The 17,357-nt window shown below is 51.9% G+C and overlaps 3 protein-coding genes across 5 annotated transcripts in view; 1 reads left to right on the top strand and 2 right to left on the bottom strand.

Annotated features, from left to right (window-relative positions):
• NAALADL1 (N-acetylated alpha-linked acidic dipeptidase like 1) overlaps window positions 1–4,027 on the top strand; it is a 10,166-nt gene extending 6,139 nt beyond the window's left edge. The window contains exons 7-16 of the mRNA XM_011368975.2: window positions 968–1,053; window positions 1,137–1,200; window positions 1,317–1,384; window positions 1,470–1,561; window positions 1,646–1,736; window positions 2,499–2,580; window positions 2,664–2,837; window positions 2,913–3,000; window positions 3,110–3,202; window positions 3,522–4,027. Of these exons, the coding sequence (XP_011367277.1) occupies window positions 968–1,053; window positions 1,137–1,200; window positions 1,317–1,384; window positions 1,470–1,561; window positions 1,646–1,736; window positions 2,499–2,580; window positions 2,664–2,837; window positions 2,913–3,000; window positions 3,110–3,202; window positions 3,522–3,708 (1,025 nt within the window). The 3' untranslated portion in view covers window positions 3,709–4,027. The remainder of the gene's footprint in view (window positions 1–967; window positions 1,054–1,136; window positions 1,201–1,316; window positions 1,385–1,469; window positions 1,562–1,645; window positions 1,737–2,498; window positions 2,581–2,663; window positions 2,838–2,912; window positions 3,001–3,109; window positions 3,203–3,521) is intronic.
• Window positions 4,028–4,175: 148 nt separating this feature from the next.
• On the bottom strand, window positions 4,176–6,659 carry SAC3D1 (SAC3 domain containing 1). The gene is made up of 2 exons (XM_011368780.2): window positions 5,734–6,659; window positions 4,176–4,779 (listed from the first exon to the last, which is right to left on the bottom strand). The coding sequence occupies exons 1-2, from the start codon at window positions 6,497–6,499 to the stop codon at window positions 4,277–4,279; spliced, it is 1,269 nt and encodes a 422-aa protein (XP_011367082.1). The 5' UTR covers window positions 6,500–6,659; the 3' UTR covers window positions 4,176–4,276.
• A 380-nt stretch (window positions 6,660–7,039) lies between these two features.
• The window catches only part of SNX15 (sorting nexin 15), a 10,897-nt gene continuing 579 nt past the window's right edge, over window positions 7,040–17,357 (bottom strand). Inside the window, exons 1-8 of one of the 3 annotated variants that reach the window (XM_011368778.2) lie at window positions 16,004–16,244; window positions 12,635–12,670; window positions 12,289–12,409; window positions 10,984–11,099; window positions 10,713–10,881; window positions 10,266–10,409; window positions 7,905–8,162; window positions 7,040–7,608 (exon numbers count right to left, since the gene is read on the bottom strand). In XM_011368778.2, coding sequence (XP_011367080.1) covers window positions 7,502–7,608; window positions 7,905–8,162; window positions 10,266–10,409; window positions 10,713–10,881; window positions 10,984–11,099; window positions 12,289–12,409; window positions 12,635–12,670; window positions 16,004–16,102 — 1,050 coding nt within the window. In that variant the 5' untranslated portion in view covers window positions 16,103–16,244 and the 3' untranslated portion in view covers window positions 7,040–7,501. Of the gene's footprint in view, window positions 7,609–7,904; window positions 8,163–10,265; window positions 10,410–10,712; window positions 10,882–10,983; window positions 11,100–12,288; window positions 12,410–12,634; window positions 12,671–15,780; window positions 15,936–16,003; window positions 16,245–17,357 lie in introns of those variants that run through there. The other 2 variants (XM_011368779.2, XM_023535769.1) reach the window with 2 other exon arrangements.

The raw sequence follows: 17,357 nt of genomic DNA, 5'->3' as shown, positions 1-17,357 counted from the left end.
TGTATTCGGTCATAGTTCCTTAGCTGTTCTTCGTCTTTCATGATCCTGATGTTATCTCGTTGAATGTCCCTCCATTTGATTCAGGTTATTCATTTTCGGCAGGAAAAAGCATGGGATTTTGTACTTACAAGCATGTAATCATTTTATACTTAAAAAAGTTTTCATTTATAACAAAAAGATGAGGACTGGTCACAGGAGACTGAGTTGCAGCCAGAGATGAGAGCACACCCAGGAGCACGTGGCACTGTGGAGGGCGAAGGGGAGTCTGGAGGAGGTCAAGGGGCAAGCAAGCTGGACCACTAGGCTTCTGGGAGGTGGCTGGGGACTGTGGCATAGAGACTGGAGATGGAAGTGAGGCTGCAGGAGGCTATGAGAGGCAGTGTGGGGCGCTGGTAAAGCCCCTGGACTCTGCATTCAGATTTGAACTCGAGTTCTGCTGCATGTCAACTGTGTCGTCCTTTTAACTTCTCTGTGGCTCAGTTTTCTCAACTGTGGAATGAAGACAATAGTAGTCTCTCCCTGAAGGCATTGTTGTGAGGATTGGCTCAATATGGATAAAGTCCTAAGGCAAGCATAAATGTATTATTGTCACGAAGAATAGGTTATGGGTGAGTTTTGCCTAGGATGTATAAAGCAGAGTTGAGGGGGGAGGGTCAGGTCTTCTTAAAGATACCTATAGAGCAGAGGGATGAAGGGCATTCTGGGAAAGGGACCACCTGACCCAGGGAGGTTGGTGTTGGGGGTAATGCTGGGGTGGGGGTGGGGCGTCACAGCAGAAGAGGGAGGCTGGGGAAAGGAAAACGGACCTTCGGGGAAGGCTCGGCTGGAGAGATGTCAGGACCTACTTCTTGTCACGGGCCGCCCCGCCCCTCTCAGCCCTCCCCTCCTCTCTATTCCTCCAGTCTTTCCTCTAAGCCACCCCAGGATCCGGGGGACTTGCCTGCTAAGCCTTTATCCCCCTCCCCAGGCACCTGGCGCCCCCGCAGATCGGTTGTGTTTGCGAGCTGGGGGGCAGAGGAGTTTGGGCTCATTGGCTCCACAGAATTCACAGAGGTGAGTGAGTCCCACAGGGTAGGCGGGAGAGGGGATCCCCAGGGCGGGGCAGCGCCAGGCTGACGTCGCCCCTCCCACCACAGGAGTTCTTCAGCAAGTTGCAGGAGCGCACCGTGGCCTATATCAACGTGGACATCTCAGTGTTTGGTATGGCGGGGGGCGGGGCGGGGGGGGGGGGCTGGGGAGAGCAACTGGTCTGACTGGGGAGGAGAGAAATGAAGGGGCTAGACCCGGGATAGAGTCTTTCTCTGATCCTCCCACAGCCAACGCCACCCTGAGGGTGCAGGGGACGCCCCCAGTCCAGAGTGTCGTCTTCTCCGCAGCTAAGCAGGTGGAGGGGAGCGGGGCGGGCGTGGACCCGTTTGCTGTTGGGTCTGAGGAGGGCAAGCCCCGAGACTAGATTCCCCTTCCGGCAGATCCCCGCACCAGACCCCAGCAGACTCAGCATCTACGACAACTGGATCCGGTATTTCAACCGTAGCAGTCCCGTGTACGGCCTGGTCCCCAGGTGAGCCAGGGGCCGGGGCTGGGACCTGAGTGGGCAAGTTGGAGGGCCCGGTAGCCTCTAGACCCACCATCTTCCTTCCCACAGGCTGGGCTCTCTGGGTGCTGGCAGCGACTATGCACCCTTCATTCACTTCCTGGGCATCTCCTCCATGGACATCGCCTACACCTATGACCAGGTGAGCGGGCACCCCTCCGTCCTCCAGGTGGGTACTTTGCTCCACCAGCCTGCCCACTCCTCTACTGCAGGATGCTCTAGTGCAGCCTGAATTGGACACCTTCACCCACTGGCTGAGCTACCTCTGCCAAATTTCTTAACCTCTCTGAGAATCTATCTATGTTCATCTATGTTATTTTATCAAGTTTAAGATACTACTGATTGTAAGATGCACCATTCTGATGAGCACTATTCAGGAGGGGAAAACACTGCCAATTAGTTGTAGGATGATATTGACTTTAAGAAGCATCCCAATTTCAGAGATTTTTAAATGTGAAAAAAAATATTGACCGCAAGATGGTTTAAGTAACAGTATAAAACAAGGATGATTCAAAGATTTGGTGTGAGAGAAATAAGGGGTGCAGAGCGCCCTGCCTGTCTTCCTTTGATGCTCCAAAATGCCCTCTCTCCCCTTCATGGCCACAAATCTCCTGGATGATAGAGCTGGGATTTCAATCTTCTAGTCTGACTCCAAAGCCCCAGGCTCTTCTCCTTCATGTGAAATGGAAAAGTGGCCGCTGACCCAGCTCTATTGCTTATTAGCTACGTGATGTCAGGCAGGTTACTTAACCATTTGAGCCTGTTTCCTTCTCTGTAAAGTTAGAACCTACCACATGGATGTGGCAATGATTTGAGATAATGTCCCTACACTGTAGCTCACTATAGGTACACTTCCTTCCACTTCGCACCCCAAGCCTGTCACTTCTGGGCCTTGTTCCCCCAGAGTAAGACCTCAGCCCGGATCTACCCCACCTACCACACAGCCTTCGACACCTTTAGTTACGTGGACAAGTTTGTGGACCCAGGTGAGGAGAGGGGGAAGGGGTATCTTGAGGCTGGAGGAGGATGGGCTGAAGACTGAGCCCTGGCCTTGTCACCTTCCCTGCAGGCTTCGGCAGCCACCGGGCCGTAGCCCAGACAGCAGGGAATGTGCTTCTCCGGCTCAGTGACAGCCTCTTCCTGCCTCTGAACGTCAGTGACTACAGTGAGACCCTCCGAAGCTTCCTGCAGGCTGCCCAGCAAGACCTCGGGGCCCTGCTGGAGCAGCACAGCATCAGCCTGGGTACGGACCCACCCTGACGTTGAGGCATGGGGAGCCCTGCACTCACAGGCCTAAGATACCGGCTGTACCTTGCAGGGCCTCTGGTGACTGCAGTGGAGAAGTTTGAGGAGGCATCCATAGCCTTAGGCCAAAACATATCAGCACTGCAGAAGGCCAACCCCAAGTGAGCAAGGGCAGCGAGCAGGGGCCTGGGAGGGTGGCATTCAGGGTAAGATGCAGGCTGGTAGCTGGGCTGCCTGCTCCAGAGTAACCAGCAGATCCTGCCACTCCAGCCCCCTGCAGGTTCGGATGCTCAATGACCAGCTGATGCTCTTGGAACGAACCTTCCTGAACCCTCGAGCCTTCCCAGAGGAACGCTACTACAGGTGATCCTGTCCCAAAGCTCTTGGGAGGTTCTGTGGGGTGAGGTTGGGTAATGGGCATCCACCTAAGGAAGGTGAATATCAGCATTTCAGTGGCCTTTAGGAGAATCAGGCTGAAAGGAGAGGAGAAATCAGTCCAGGTCACCCTGGGACTAGAAGCTACATCTTCTGCTACCACCACTGCTCTAGGGGCACCAGCTGTCAGAGGCAGTGGGGAGGTGCCTTAGTTCCTAGCTGCATACAGGAGCTGAGCTCGTAGCAGGCTGAAGCTTCCCTCGTTCCTGGCCCCTAAATGACCCTGATTCTCCGATTTCCCTGTTAGCCATGTGCTCTGGGCACCCCGCACCAGCTCTGTAGCCACGTTCCCGGGCCTAGCCAATGCCTGCTCCAGAGCCATGAACACAAGCCTCGGATCTGCAGCCTGGGCCGAGGTGCAGAGGCAGCTCAGTATTGTGGTGGCAGCACTGGAGGGTGCAGCAGCCACCCTGAGGCCTGTGGATGACCTCTGACTCCAGCCCTCCACTACCACCCTTCATCTAACCCTCTCCCACTTGTTCTCCTTGGGTGCGTCTCAGTCTTCCCTGATGCCAGAAGGCACAACCACGGGACCCTCTCAAGCTTCTGAGGCAACTGCTCAGGGTCCCACCAGTTGTGGACGCCTGAAAGGAGTGACAAGCACTAGATGAAAAGCTCCCTTATCCTGTCTCTCGGCTGGCAGAGGGTGGAGAACAGGCGGCGGGGATGGTGGGAATGGCAAAGCCAATAGCTCTTGGTAGTGGGTGGGTGAGGATGGGATGCTTAATAGTAACCTTAGATACCAACTAAGAGACCACCGAGGCCACCCCTCAAGGACCACTGGGTAAACTGAGGCCCAGGGAGGATAGGGCCTTGCACACTCTGGGTTCTCTCCCCCCATACCCCTAGCGCGTCTCAACTACTCCCTGCCCTGCCCCAAATAAATCAAGCCTAGCTATTGTTTCTACAAAACAAGGTCCTTTTATTGTGTGGGAATCATTAAAAAAGAAAGCGGAGCGCTCAGTCCCAGTCCTGGGCTCTGGGAGCCTGCTGGGCCCCTGCTCATACCCGGGACTTCCATCTGTCCCCACCTTCATCTTCCTCCTCTGCCATGACCACCTCCTCCAGGGTGCGCCCTACAAGTTTGCTTCCCACCAACGCTTTGCAGGTCCCGGCGGGTGGCAGCCCCTCCTCGGTGTAGAGACCCCTCAGGAACACAACTCTTTCCTGTCCATCCAAAGGCAGTCCGTGGGCCTGGCACAGGTCCCGTGCCTCCTCGGGCCCATCCAGGGCTAATAAATGCACCATGAAGTCCAGGGGTAAGGTCTGGCCCTTGGGGGTGCTCAGGGCACGAGAGAGGCGGGCCAGGGCCCTGCGGCGGGCATGGCCCACATGGCACTGTACAGCGCAACTCTGTAGGTACGGCAGGGTCCGAATCAGGCGGAAGAGGCGGGCGGCATTGCCTTCACGGAAGGCCGCATCCACGGCCAGGGCTGTGCGCAGGGCCGGGCAGGAACGCAAGGCAGTGGGCAGCTGCAAAACCTCATGAAGGGCCTCCACTGAGCCTGTGAGGGCGGGAAGCTGAGAACGGATCAGTCCTTCTATCCCATCCCCTCAAGCCTCCCCCAACTCATCTCTACCACTCCCTCCAGCCCTGCACCTGGCCCATCTCCAGACCTCAGTCCCGCCTACCTCCCACTCTGGCCACGCCCACCTTCCCTCCCCCTTTCCTGAACCACATTTGAATGAGGGGCCAGGGTTCTCAGGGCCCCTGCAAATCTGGGACTTTGTAATAGTGAGGCAGTGTTTACGGATGTAGGAAACAGGCCCAGATAATTTAACGACTTGCCTGAGATTGTGCTACAGTTCATATGTAGAACTTGACCCAATAAAATCCAAGTTCTCTGACTTGGAACCCAGTCCTTTCTCCACTGCCCTAGCTGCTCCACAGATCAGGGCGCCGGCTCGGCCACACCTTTCTCTGTCCGCCTGGTAAAGCCATATGTAGTATCTTCGAGGCGATTCTGCCTCTGCTTCCCTTCCAAAAGAATCATGGGCACTGGAACCTTCGGCCACTTTTGTAAAGTGAAGCTTCTGAACCATTAGGGGGTTGTGAAGTCAACAGTATTTTGTTACATTTAAATAGAATAGAACTTATTAGACTGCACCACCCATCCATAGAAAGGACCTAAATTCTTGAAACTTCTGTCTCAGATATATATTTGTGGACATACGTCTTCTTTGATGCTTTGCAAAACTGACTGAACTGGAGATTTAAAAAAGTGTGAAAATCACTATCTGGGCCAACTTTTCCATTCCAACCTCGTCCCCTCCTCTTTGATTAGGAGAAAAGGCTCGATGGATCCGTGCATTGTCTCCATACACATTTAGGAGGCAGGGACGGGGAGAGGGCTAATGGTGAAATTTTAAAGCTTCTCCTTCCTTCCCCGGCCTCTGCTGTCCACTTAGAGGGTCCCCCAATCCCCGCGTTCTGCCCTGCTGCTAGGACTCTGACTCACCTAGGTTATAGAGCAGAAAGAGGCCCTGGAAGGCGGCCTGGCGGGGGTGCGGCCCGGAGCCCCGTGCGTAGCAGCGCCGCAGCGAACCGAAGCCCTCCTGCACCTGGGCCTGCAACAGCACCGGGTCCGCTGGCTCGTGCGCTGCGTCGGGCCCGAGCCTCGCCACCACCGCCAGCAGCACAGCCAGCGCTGCCTCCAGCACCACCGCAGTCTCGGAGTCGTCCGCGCGCTGCAGGGCCAGGTCCAGACGCACGGCGCGCAACCGATCTGCCACGAAACTGGCCACCTCCGCGCGGGATGCGTCCTCGCGTTCGGCCACTTCGCCCGCCAGGTAGCGCACGGTGGCCAGCAGCACGGACGGCGGACGCAGCTGGCTCGGTGGGGGCCGAGCCTTGCCGGCGGCGGGCCGGCTGTACTCCTTCACAGCGCGCTGCGGATCCGCGCGGGGCAGGTCCCCGCGGCACCCCGGCGCCACCTCGAAACGGTGCAGACGGCGCTCCTTTTCGCGCCGGGCGCGCTCGGCGGCTGGGCACATGTCCGGGCACCTGCCCACCGGCAGCTCGCAGCCGGGCATGAGTGGGCTGGCGGGAGAGGAAGGGCGATCAGCATCCCAGGAACTTCGACCACTCGCCGGATTCTGCGGGAGGGCACGCCCAGGCCCTCCGAGGCTCGGAGAAGACCGGGCGGGGCCGACCCCGGCTGAGCCCGCCTCCTCGCCCGGGTCTAGGCGTCCCCGCCGCAGGTCCAACCACCGCCGTCCTCTCATCGAATACTGTTGCCTCTCACCGAATCCTGTTGCCTCTCACAGTCTCCAGCAGGACTCCCGTGATGCACTGCGTTGTAGTTCAGCGCCGCTACCTGTTCCGTGCGCTCAAGCCCCGCTAACGCCCCACGTAATGCGCCGCACAGTCTAAGGTACTCCCATGATGCACCGGTTTGTAGTCTCCTTCGAAACGAATCGCTTTGTAAGGGGGCGGGGGAGGAGCGAAGCCACGCCTCCCAGGGTCCAGCCCATTGATGCGTCGCTATTTGGCTTTTGGCATCCACCCCGCAAAAAAATGGATACCCCTGCTTTGGGTTCCTCTCCATCATCCCTTTCAAACAATAAACGAGTTTAATCGGCATGTCTTTCTTTCTTCACTCTGTTTTCCTGGAGGCTATTCTCCCCATTTTCTAGATCGGGGTCAGCAAACTGTGTAAAGGGACAGATAGTAAATGTTTTGGGACTTTCAGTCACAACTACATACTCAATCCTGCTGGTAAAGGGGGAAAGCGGCCACAGACAATACTAAACGAATGAGCCTGGTTGTGTTCCAATACAATTTTTATTTTTTAGATACTTAAATTTCATGTCATTTTCCCCTGTTACAGAATAATCATCTTTTGATTTTTTTCAACTATTAAAAAATGTAAAAACCATTCTAGCTTATGGGCCTTACAAAAAAAAGATAGTTAGCCAGATCTGGCTGCAGGCTGCAGTTTACAGACCCTAGTTCTAGATGGGTAAACAGATAGTTCAGTGACCGGAACTGGTGCTCACACATCGAGATAGAGCCAGACAGGATTAGACGCGTGAGTCCCTGATTCCATGCTGGCAAGTATAGTCAGGGTGATGAGAAATCATTATTTTTCTCACTCTTGGTCCAGTTACATACAGAAATGGCCCCTGTTGTTGTAAGACCAGGAGATAGGGCTAGGCCCCAGGGAGAGGAGAGAGGGGTGGCTGGCAGTGCTGGAGCTTGAGTCCTGGGGAGGGGTTCACTCTCTCTCAGGGTGGGAGTTGGGACAGGTGTAGGTGCAGGATTTCCTCTGCTCGCTTTAGATATGCAGCCGCCTTCTTCTTCACACCCTCCTGGCGGGCAGGTGATGGGTCACCTATAGAGAGAGAATGGCTCAGCTGAGGTACCTGGGTTAAGAATCCCTGGTCTAGTCCCTTACAGTTCACAGAGTATCAATGTGTGTCTTTCCCCTTCCCTGGGAATCAGATCTATTCTCCCATTTTGCCAACAAGGAAACTGAGGCCACGAGAGGTAGAAAAACTGCTCAAGTTTAAACAGCTGGTCAATGAGGAACAACTCTGATCCTTAACTTACTTGTTCTTCGCTTTTCCCTCTTTTCCCTGCATCGTCCAGGACCCCAGGCCTCACCCTCCTCCTTCCAGTCCTACTCACCGGGAACTCCCTGAAGCAGGATGTGAACGCCATCCCGGTAGCCCTGCAGAGCTGCAGGGTAGGCGCCTGCCTTCTCGTCTCGTAGGGCCTGGGTGATGAGCTCTGTGGCTTGGCTCAGGTAGGCAGGGGTGGAATCTCCTTCCTTGTCCTCTTCCTCCTCCTGCCCTCCTGGTTCCCAGGGTTCCTGGTCTGGCCTCTCGGACTCTGCCTCCATTGCTGCCAGCTCACCTATGTGGGTAGGACTGGGGCCTGCACCTTCTGCAATCAGATATGGAGGACTCAGGCCAGACTGGCCCTCCCTTTACCAGGGCCTGCCGCCCATTCCCAAAACTCTCTTGCCCATCAGGGTACTAACTCGTCCCAGGTGGATGGGAGCAGTGCAGAAGCAATCCAGAAGCCACTGCGCACAGCAGACTAGCCATATTCTATTTGATTGGTGTTTACGTGCTTTTGTAAAAACAGCCCCCCTTCCAAATTCTTTCTTTAGCTACACATTAACTTTAGTTTGTGGGCTCTGGGTCCCTTGTCCCACTTCCTTCCTGACTACAGTTGATCTATCAATCCAAGAATTCTTTCCACAAAGTTTACCTGACCAACTACACCAGGCCAAGTGTAGAAACACTCCAAGCCTTGGAATCTTAGAATGGATTCAGAGAATCTTAGGGCTTTTTTTGAGGTCTTAGAATTTCCACTGAGGCCCCACATGTGAAAACAGTGGGTGGCAGACACCCTCACATTCCAGAAAGAAGGGCTCATTCTGTCCCCCAGGACTGACGGAGAGGTCGTCAAACATCCGCTCTGCAGCTTACGTAAAAGAAGACCAGAGAGCTCGTGAATCAGTGAGGAAAAGGTGTTTGACGGGAAGATGTAGGAGTACGAAGCACCTTGGCACACGACTGGCCTAGTGAGGAAAGGGTGGGCACCTCTCCAACCCCACCCAAGGGTCTCCTGGAGGAGACCATGGGCCTCCTGCAGGAAGTGAAGATAACATCTCCTTCCTAGCTGGCCCGCAGCTCTCCCTGGGTTGCTGATGTGTAGGCACAAGAATTCTTAGGGTGCCCCAATACTAGAGTTTAGGAATTTGGTGTATGTGATGGAGAGAGAGATACTGCCAGCTCCTTGCCTGGAGAATTCTGATGGTGACAGGCTTGCTGGAAGTGGCTGCAACAGTACAGGAGATGAGGTAGCCCCTGAGCAAATGGCGCTTCCAGGGTTTGGTGGGGCAAGGATTTAAGCATTTTCCCATGGGCCGAGGCAATGTCTCATGGGAGCTGCCTTTCAAGAGTCTTGACAGGTTCCTGTCCACGCATCTAGCCACCAGGCACCCCAGAGGATTTGGCTGGGGCAAGGCAGAGTATTTGGATGCTTGCCTCTTGGAGGCTGGGTACATTAGTCCCAGTGAAACCATGTGGCCCTGCCTTCCCCGCCGCCCAATCCCTCCCCGCCACGATCTCCAACTCTGAAGGGGCCAGAGGAAGGAGGGTAAGGAGCAGAACTAGAAGGAAAAAAGAACCCTCCTCACACTCCTGTTACCATGGCCAGGGGCCAGGCCACCAGTCAGTCCTAAGTCAGATGGGTACATGAGGCTGAAAACTAGATGGGAGACAGGTTCTGATCTAGATCAGACCCGAGGATGAGCGAACTCAAATGCCTGGAACTGATCAGAGAGCTAAGGGTCTGTCAGGAGGTCACTGAGGGTGAGAAAGGAAAGCCAACAAAATGGGTTTTAAAAGATCGCTGAGGAATCCAAAACGAAACTGATTCGTGATGATCCCAAAGCGGATCAGCCACTTCAACACCCCAGCTGCGGGAACAGCATAAACTCAGAGAATTTCACAAGGAAAAGTTCCAGTGTCTCAAAGCCTGGGACTGTCAGGTCTCCTGATCTCCGAGCCAGGAGCTCAGGACCTGGCCCTCTGTGGGGGCCTTCTGTCTCTAGTGTCCTCACATGCCAGCAGCTGCTCTGAGCCCAGACCTCACCCCTTTTGACCAACAGGCCTCTCCTGCCTCCAGGATCTGCAGCCAGACCCCGAGCCAGCCAGAAAAGCCCCATCTTGGGCTTCCAACAGAGGAACTCAACCCTTCACAGAGCAGTGTGACCTCTGCAGGTTCCAGAGCTTTCTCAGGGAGCAGACCCCACCTTGGGAAGTCGCTGATTTCCTTCCTCCATGGCCGTTCACTATACAGAGGCATCCAGCTTGCTACGCTGTACGCCGTGGACCCCGGCTCTGGACTATGGCACCTGCTTCTAATTCTCATCGAGGCTGCCATTTGCCCACAGTGGGCACCTTTCTCAGATTTACACAAGTACCACGGTTAGTTGGTGGCTCTGCCTGCCCCCTGCTTGTACCAGCTCGTTACCTTCCCTGGAGAAGGGGTCGAAGAGGGCCAGCTCCGCCTCGGTAAGGGGGCCTCGGGCAGGGGAACCAGACGCCTCCTCGGTGCTCCCACCGTTGAAGAGGAGATCCAGGGCTTCCTGGGCAGGGCTGGATGGCGGGGGGTCTGCTGAAGAATAGATCATTGAGGACATTCATGCCTGCCCTTATCGCTTCCCTGTTTTCACAATGGAGTTACCTCTCACTGAATCCTTGCAGCAACCATGGGCTAGACAAGCCCATTTTTAGGGTTTGTGCCCATTTTACTGATTAAGAAACTACAGCCTAGACGATCCGAGCAGAGCTCCCAGCAGGTTGGTGGTAGAGGAGCTGGGGCACACTCCAGGCTTTTCACTAAGATCACTGAAGAAGGAGTGTGCCCCTCCCCGCACAGGACCCTCCAGCCCTGGCTCCCTCTGCAACCCCCATGTACCTGGCACCTCCGACTCCTCGAGGCCCCTCTTCTCCACGGGGAGCGGCTGGGGCAACCAGGACTCATCAGGTGGCGGCCGGGGCTCCTCTGGGGGTGGTGTGGGGATCAGAGGGGGTGGCAGGATGTGCAGGTCCCTGGATACCTCAGAGGGCCGTGTCACCTCCCCACCCTGCAGGAGAGAAAGACCAGCCGGGGGAGGGGGTCACAGGGTGCAGCCTGGTGGGTGGAAGGTTTCCCAGGCACTGGGGAGGAGGCCAACAGGGACACATACTCGGAAGAACTCCTTGAGCTGGGGGCTGTTGTTGAGCGCGGGGATGTGCACGGTGAAGCGAAGCAAGTCTTCTGCCCCCTTTCGCCGTTCCTCGATCACTGAGGCTTCGAACCGGCCTGCAGCCGCCAGGACAAGAGGCAGGGAGAGAAGCGATGACCCGCAGGGGCCTCTGGCCCCCAGGCCACTATTCCTGGTTCTGCCTGGAGGGGATCTGAGCAGCCAGCTGCCCCCTATTCCATTCCCTCAGCCATCTTCCTTAACTCCTCTCGAGGTGGAGGTGCTTGTGAGGAGGGACCAATCCCTCTGTTCATCCATTTTCTGGATGTTTATTGAGCACTTACTATGTGGTAGTTTCAGAAGGTCAGTGAGAGAGAAGCAAGCTCTCTGCCCTCATAGATATCACATCCTAGACAGGGGGAGGCAGGTAACCAATTAGAAAATAATTTCAGATGGCTTTAATGTAATGGGGAAGAAAGTAACGCTCAGAGAGGGGAAGTGACTTGCCCAAGGTCACACAGCAAGTATCGCTGTTTTTTCATAGTTTCACTGCTCTGGTCTACGTATCATGCAGGGTTATCTAACAGAGTAGCCTGCTGCACTCCCCACTGCCTGGCATAACCTGCCGGCAGCATCCTTTCACCTTGCTACAACAGGTGAAATCTAGAGACCCAAGTACAGATCGGCCCTTTCCAACAGAAATATAATCCGAGCCGCATGTGTAACTTATAATTTTCTAGTAGCCACATTTAAAAAAAGTAAAAAGAAACAGGTTAATTTTAATAATGGTCTTCTTAACCCAATACATCCAACGTATTCCCCTTTGAACATGTAATCAATACACATACACTGCTGAGATAGTTGACATTCTTTTTCCCACGTATATGTGACCCGTACAGCGCGTCATAGCTCAGACTCACCATGTCTCTAGTGCTCCCAGCCACGCTGGCTCATGGCTGCTGTTTTTAGACAGCGTAGGTCTACAGGAAACACGGCTCGTGGGCAGGAGTTCTGGTTCTGCCACTTAGAGACCCAGCCCCTTCATCTCCCTGAGCCTCGGTTGCCTCATTTTGAAAATGGGGTTACTGAGGACAAGAATGTTAAAGTACCTGACGCACAATCAGGGCGAGGCTGCTCTGAGCCCCAGTGTCCCCATCTGTTAAGTGAGGCCATCTCTCTGGGCCCTTCCAGCTCTCTGAACAGTCTTTGCAGGGTTTCAGGCCCTGTCTATCTAGCCGCCACCAGCAGAGGTCCCCTGTGCCTGACTCTTCCACCATCTTTGGCCTAAATTCCTTGATTGCTACTCACCGAACACCTGGGCCCGGGGGAACGCGGGGAACTCCTCCAGGCGGCGGAAGAGGTTGCGGTGGGTGTAGGCCAGGTCTCCATGAAGCTTGCGGAAGTCGCTGTACCGCTTCCAGACCACCACCTGAGAAGGACGGGGCGGGTGGGGGGAGCTTGACCGGACCAGCACTGGTGGGAGGCGCCTTCCCCACCCCTGCCCGCCCCGGGGTCTGTGAGGATGAGGGCCGCAGCAACCCTCCTCCCAGGGCCAGGGAGGAAAAGGGGCTGGCCTTGCAGTAAGCAGCTGTTCCTTTACTGTTTCCCAGATCTGGAACTGGGGAATGGCCCCCCTTCATCCCAGGAGCCTCACCTCCTTGACATCCTCTGGGTCCCTCTTTGAGATGAACTGAGGAAGAAAGGCAAAAACCAGGTGAGACCAGTGACTGACATCTGACACCTCATCGCCCTATAAAATCCCAGGATGCCCCAGGTTCCTCTCAAAGGGGCAGTGACCACTGGCCACTGGGACCAAGGTGTCCTGGCTTTAAGGCTTTGAGCGTAACTCAGAGCAGTTTTTCTACCATGCACCTCTGTTTCTTCATCTGCCAAATGGGGGGATCCCTAAGGGCCCGTCCGGACCGCTCCATCCTCAGCCCAACTTTTGTCTCGGTTCCTTCAAAGAGCCAAGTCCCTGTAATTCCTTTTGAAACCAAAGAACCCCAAGTCCTCTAAAAATTAAGATGTGTCCTAGGACTGTGGATGAACACTCCTGGACACAGAAGAAACAGACACTGGGGTTGTGACCCCCAGAAGAGCAGACTGGGGTCTGAAGTAGAAAGAAGACTCCCTTTTCACTATGTTGTTCATAATAATTAAAAAATAACACCCTACAGTTTGGAGTACTTGACAGTTTTCAAAACATCTCCTGTTCCTTATCCTCGATCCCATGGAGGCAGACATCCTCAACAAGCCCTTTTAAAAAATGAGGAAATGGACACTCGGACTGGGGACATGAACTATACAAGGTCACACACACCAAGTAAGGAGATGTAAGGACTGAAATCCTGGCCTTTGCTTTTCACGACAGACTTGCTTAAACTATTTTTGGGTAAAAGCAATTAAATTTAAAAACCATTGAGAAATATATACTTGACTAAGGACTGATGTCCAGACTAATACAAAGAACTCCTACAACTCAATACTAAAAAGACAAGACAAACAACCCTACCCAACTTGAAAAAGTAGGCAAAATACTAGAACAGGCACCTCCCCTAAAAGAAGACATTTGAGTGGCCAATAAGATTATGAAAATATACTCAATATTATTATTCATCAGAGAAATACAAATTAAGACTCCAATGAGATACTACACATCCACCAAGAATGGCTAAAATTAAAGATGCTGATGATATCAAGTACCGGCAAAAATGGGAGAATAAAACAGAACAACCATGTTAGAAAATTGGCAATTTCTAGGAAAGCTACACATATGCTTATCAAATGACCCAGCAATTCTACTCCTAGGTATATACAAAGCAGAAATGAGTACACACATCCATCAAAAATGCTTGTACACAAATGTTCACACAACTTCACTCCTAACAACTAAAATATTTTAGAAACAACCCAAATATCCAATAATAGGAGAATGAATAAAGGAATGGAGGTATAGTCTTAGAATGGACTATAACTACATAGTAAGAAAAATAACAAACTACTTACACATGCAACAAGGATGAATTCCAAAAACATTATATTGACACAAAAGAGTACTTGCTGTGTGATTCCATTTGTATGAGATTCAAGAACAAAACTCATCTATGGTGACAGAAGCCGGGGCAGTGGTTACCTCTCTGGGAGGATTAGTGATTGGAAAGGTGCAAAGAAACTTTCTGGGGCGATGGAAATGTCTATGTCTTGATCTGAGTGGTGTTTGCACAGATGTGTTCATGTGTAAAAATTTCTGAGCTGTACACTTACTATTTGAGCATGTTACTTTATGAAAATTAGGTCTCAGTTTAAAAAATTTTAAAGGTGAAACAATGAAAAAATTGAGAAATACCAGCAAGTGAAAAAAGCAAGATGCACAATGCCACTGTGCGTAATAACAACATGGATACTCATATTTGCTTTTAAATTTAGAGCTTATCTGCAAGGCTAGATAAGAAACGACCAGCAACGGTTCCGATGAAGATGATAAATGGGAATGGTAAAGGAGGGAAAATTATTTATCTTTAAAAGTTATAAAAATGCATCAAAGTAATGCACGTTACTTGTTTCAAAAGCCAACGGAAAGATTTATAGGAAAAGGTTACAGTCCCTTGCCACAACCACCCCATCCCCAAGTCCATATTCTAAAGAATTATCTTTTTAATTTGTATTTTTCAGGCATGGGGAATACATTATAAAAGATTTGGGGAGTCTATCGATAGACAAATGGATAAAGAGAATGTACATATATACAATGGAATATTACTGAGTCATAAAAAAGAACAAAAGCTTGCCAAATGCAACAACATGGATGGACCTAGAGGGTATTATGTTAAGTGAAACAAATCAGACAGAGAAAGACAAACACCATATGATTTCACTTACATGTGGAATCTAAAAAACAAAACAAACAAACGAAACAGAAACAAACTTGTAGATACAGAGAACAAAATTGACAGTTGCCAGATAGGAGAGGGTTGGGGGGCTGGGTGAACAAGGTAACAGGATTAAGAAGTATAAATTGCAGGTTATAAAACAGTCATGGGGATGTAAAGTATACAGGATAGGAAATGTAGTCGATAATAACGTACTAACTACGTATGGTGTCGGATGGGTACTAGACTTATGAGGGGGTCACTTTGTAAAGCATATAAATGTCTAATCACAATGTTGTACACCTGAAACTACTATTATATTGTATGTCAACTGTAATTGAAAAATAAATTAAAAAAAAAAGATTTTGGGAAAGCTCATTTTAAACATCTTGTATCTGCACTTAAATCACTTTGGCAGTATGTTTATATTCTTGCTCCTCTTTAATGGTTTAGTAGTTGCCTAGTTCAAAATTCTAAAGGTACAAGAAAATTAACAGTGATAATAAAATCTTTCCCCGAACCAGTTTTTGTATTTCACTCTACAGATATTATTGTAGTTTCTATTTTTAATTCTTTTCATGGTTTCTTCCAGGTCTCTTTACACAATGTGCTTATGATGTTGTTACTGCTTCATTTATCAACTTTAGTCTTTTATCTATTGACTTCCTGCTATGACTGTGAAGATGGAGACTTACTCCTTAAGTTCTTTTGAACTGTATGCTTTTTAAAAAATTGGACGAGTACTTTTCGAAAAACTAAAAATAAATTATTTAAAGAGCTTTTATGTCAATCTCTAACAAACCAAAAAACAAAGCTTACTCTAAGAGATTGGAGAACTAATATTTGGGATGAGCTAGAGTTTTTGTTACTTTAAAGAAATTTACGGCCTCACGCCCACGTACCACACCTAGGGGTGGGTAACCCAACTCACCGGATCGGAACTGCAGTCCAAGCCCTTTTAAGAGGACAGCGCCCTCTCATAACCCCGCCCCCTGATGGCTAGAAAGGAAGACGGTCCGCGCAACGGCTTCCCCTTAAAGGGGAAATATATTTCTGTCGTCCGAAAAGGGATGTTCTACCAGTGCCTTGCCTTAAGGTAAAACTCGGCATCCCTCTTGTTAAAAGGGTAAGGTCCCCGCTGGGCCCTACCTCACCTGCGCGGTCACTTTGTACTCGGTGTAGCCCTTGGGGTGGGTCCGGGGGTCGGAGACTGTGTAGTGCCGCAAGAAGTCGTCCTTCGCCTGGCGGGACATGGCAACTCAGCTGGAGCAGAGCCGACCGCTGGCCTTAGCCTCCTCCACGTCGCCCCCGCCCCTCCCGGTCAGCAGCCGCCAGCCGCCGCCTAGCCTGGGCCTGCGCCCTCCGTCCTCGGGCCTAGGGAGCTGGTCACAAGTGACAGTGCAGTTCTCGGCCCTGGAGCGCGGCCAAGGGAGCGTCTAAAAAGTTCTCGGTCGTTGGTAAAGGGTAAACTAGGGGATTTGAGAGTAAGGATTGGGGAGGTTGGATCACTCCTCTCTGCCAAGAGCTCAAGCCCACCCCATCCGAGGTAAACCCTCATCACAGATCTCCAAAGGACTTCTCCTCTGCTTACCAATTCCCTTCATCCATTTACCCAATTTTTATTGTGGCCAATATGTGCCAGACTTAACCAAATTATTTCTCCGTCTCCCTCCGTAGGATTCGCTAATGTGTGTTTTCTGGAAAGGTTGGGCAGGGGAGCAAAAAGAATTCGGAGAAGCACGATGGTGTCATGGGTTCGAAGTCATACTTTTTACTAGCTGTATGACTTTCTCATAAATGCCGGAGCCTCAGTTTCTCATCTCGAGAATGGGGATGTTTGTAATAGAATCTACTGCCGTGGATGTTTGTTTCTTCCTTTGTTGTCACTTCTTCCTGTTAGTACGGTTGTACCAGATCTTTGGAGGAAGTTCTCTAGTATGTGTAGCCTCCAGCCTCCCACCCCAGAATCCAAAGGTGCCAGCTCCTTGCCTTGCTCCAGGTCCCAGGTCTGGGTGGGGGACTCGCTCCTGAGTCCTTGAATCTTGAGTGAGGGACAAAGGGCACAGTGCCTGGCAAGGGGACCTACTTGTTCCTGGAGTACAGTGTTGGCTGTGGGTTTGGCCGCCCAGCTTCTGAAGCACTCTGTTTTCCAAGCCTGGATGTCCCACCTCCATCCGGATGCCGTGAGTCCCTACTATCCTTCCAAGAAACTGTCCTTTCTGCTGAAGGCAGTTATAATCTGCGTCTGGGGCAGGCCGTCAAGGACCCTGACTGTACCACCACCACCAGGCTGCGAAGCTTAAATGCGGCAGTGTGGGTGGAGCGCTTAAGCATTCACGGCTGCTCTTGTTACTGGAACTCAGATGTCCGGGCTCTGGATGGCCAGTCTCCCGAAAGAAGCACAAAGCAAAAGCCCAAATCAGACCCTTGGAAGCTCAGATATGAGGTAGCTCATCTATGAGGTGTTCTGGAGGAGGCTGGGAAGGGTGGTGTCCTCGCCTACTACAC

Source organism: Pteropus vampyrus, unplaced genomic scaffold (assembly GCF_000151845.1).
Source record: "Pteropus vampyrus isolate Shadow unplaced genomic scaffold, Pvam_2.0 Scaffold144, whole genome shotgun sequence".
In the NCBI taxonomy this organism is placed as follows: Eukaryota; Metazoa; Chordata; class Mammalia; order Chiroptera; family Pteropodidae; genus Pteropus; species Pteropus vampyrus.
The sequence above is the reverse complement of the archived record's forward strand: the minus strand, read 5'-3'. Positions and strand labels throughout refer to the sequence as shown.

Excerpts from the sequence above, each read along its gene's own strand:
- SAC3D1 (XM_011368780.2), bottom strand. The coding sequence starts at position 6,499 with ATGAGAGGACGGCGGTGGTTGGACCTGCGGCGGGGACGCCTAGACCCG. Across the intron at positions 4,780-5,733 it reads CTTTCTGCTCTATAACCTAG|GCTCAGTGGAGGCCCTTCAT; the intron begins GTGAGTCAGAGT and ends CCGCCCTCACAG.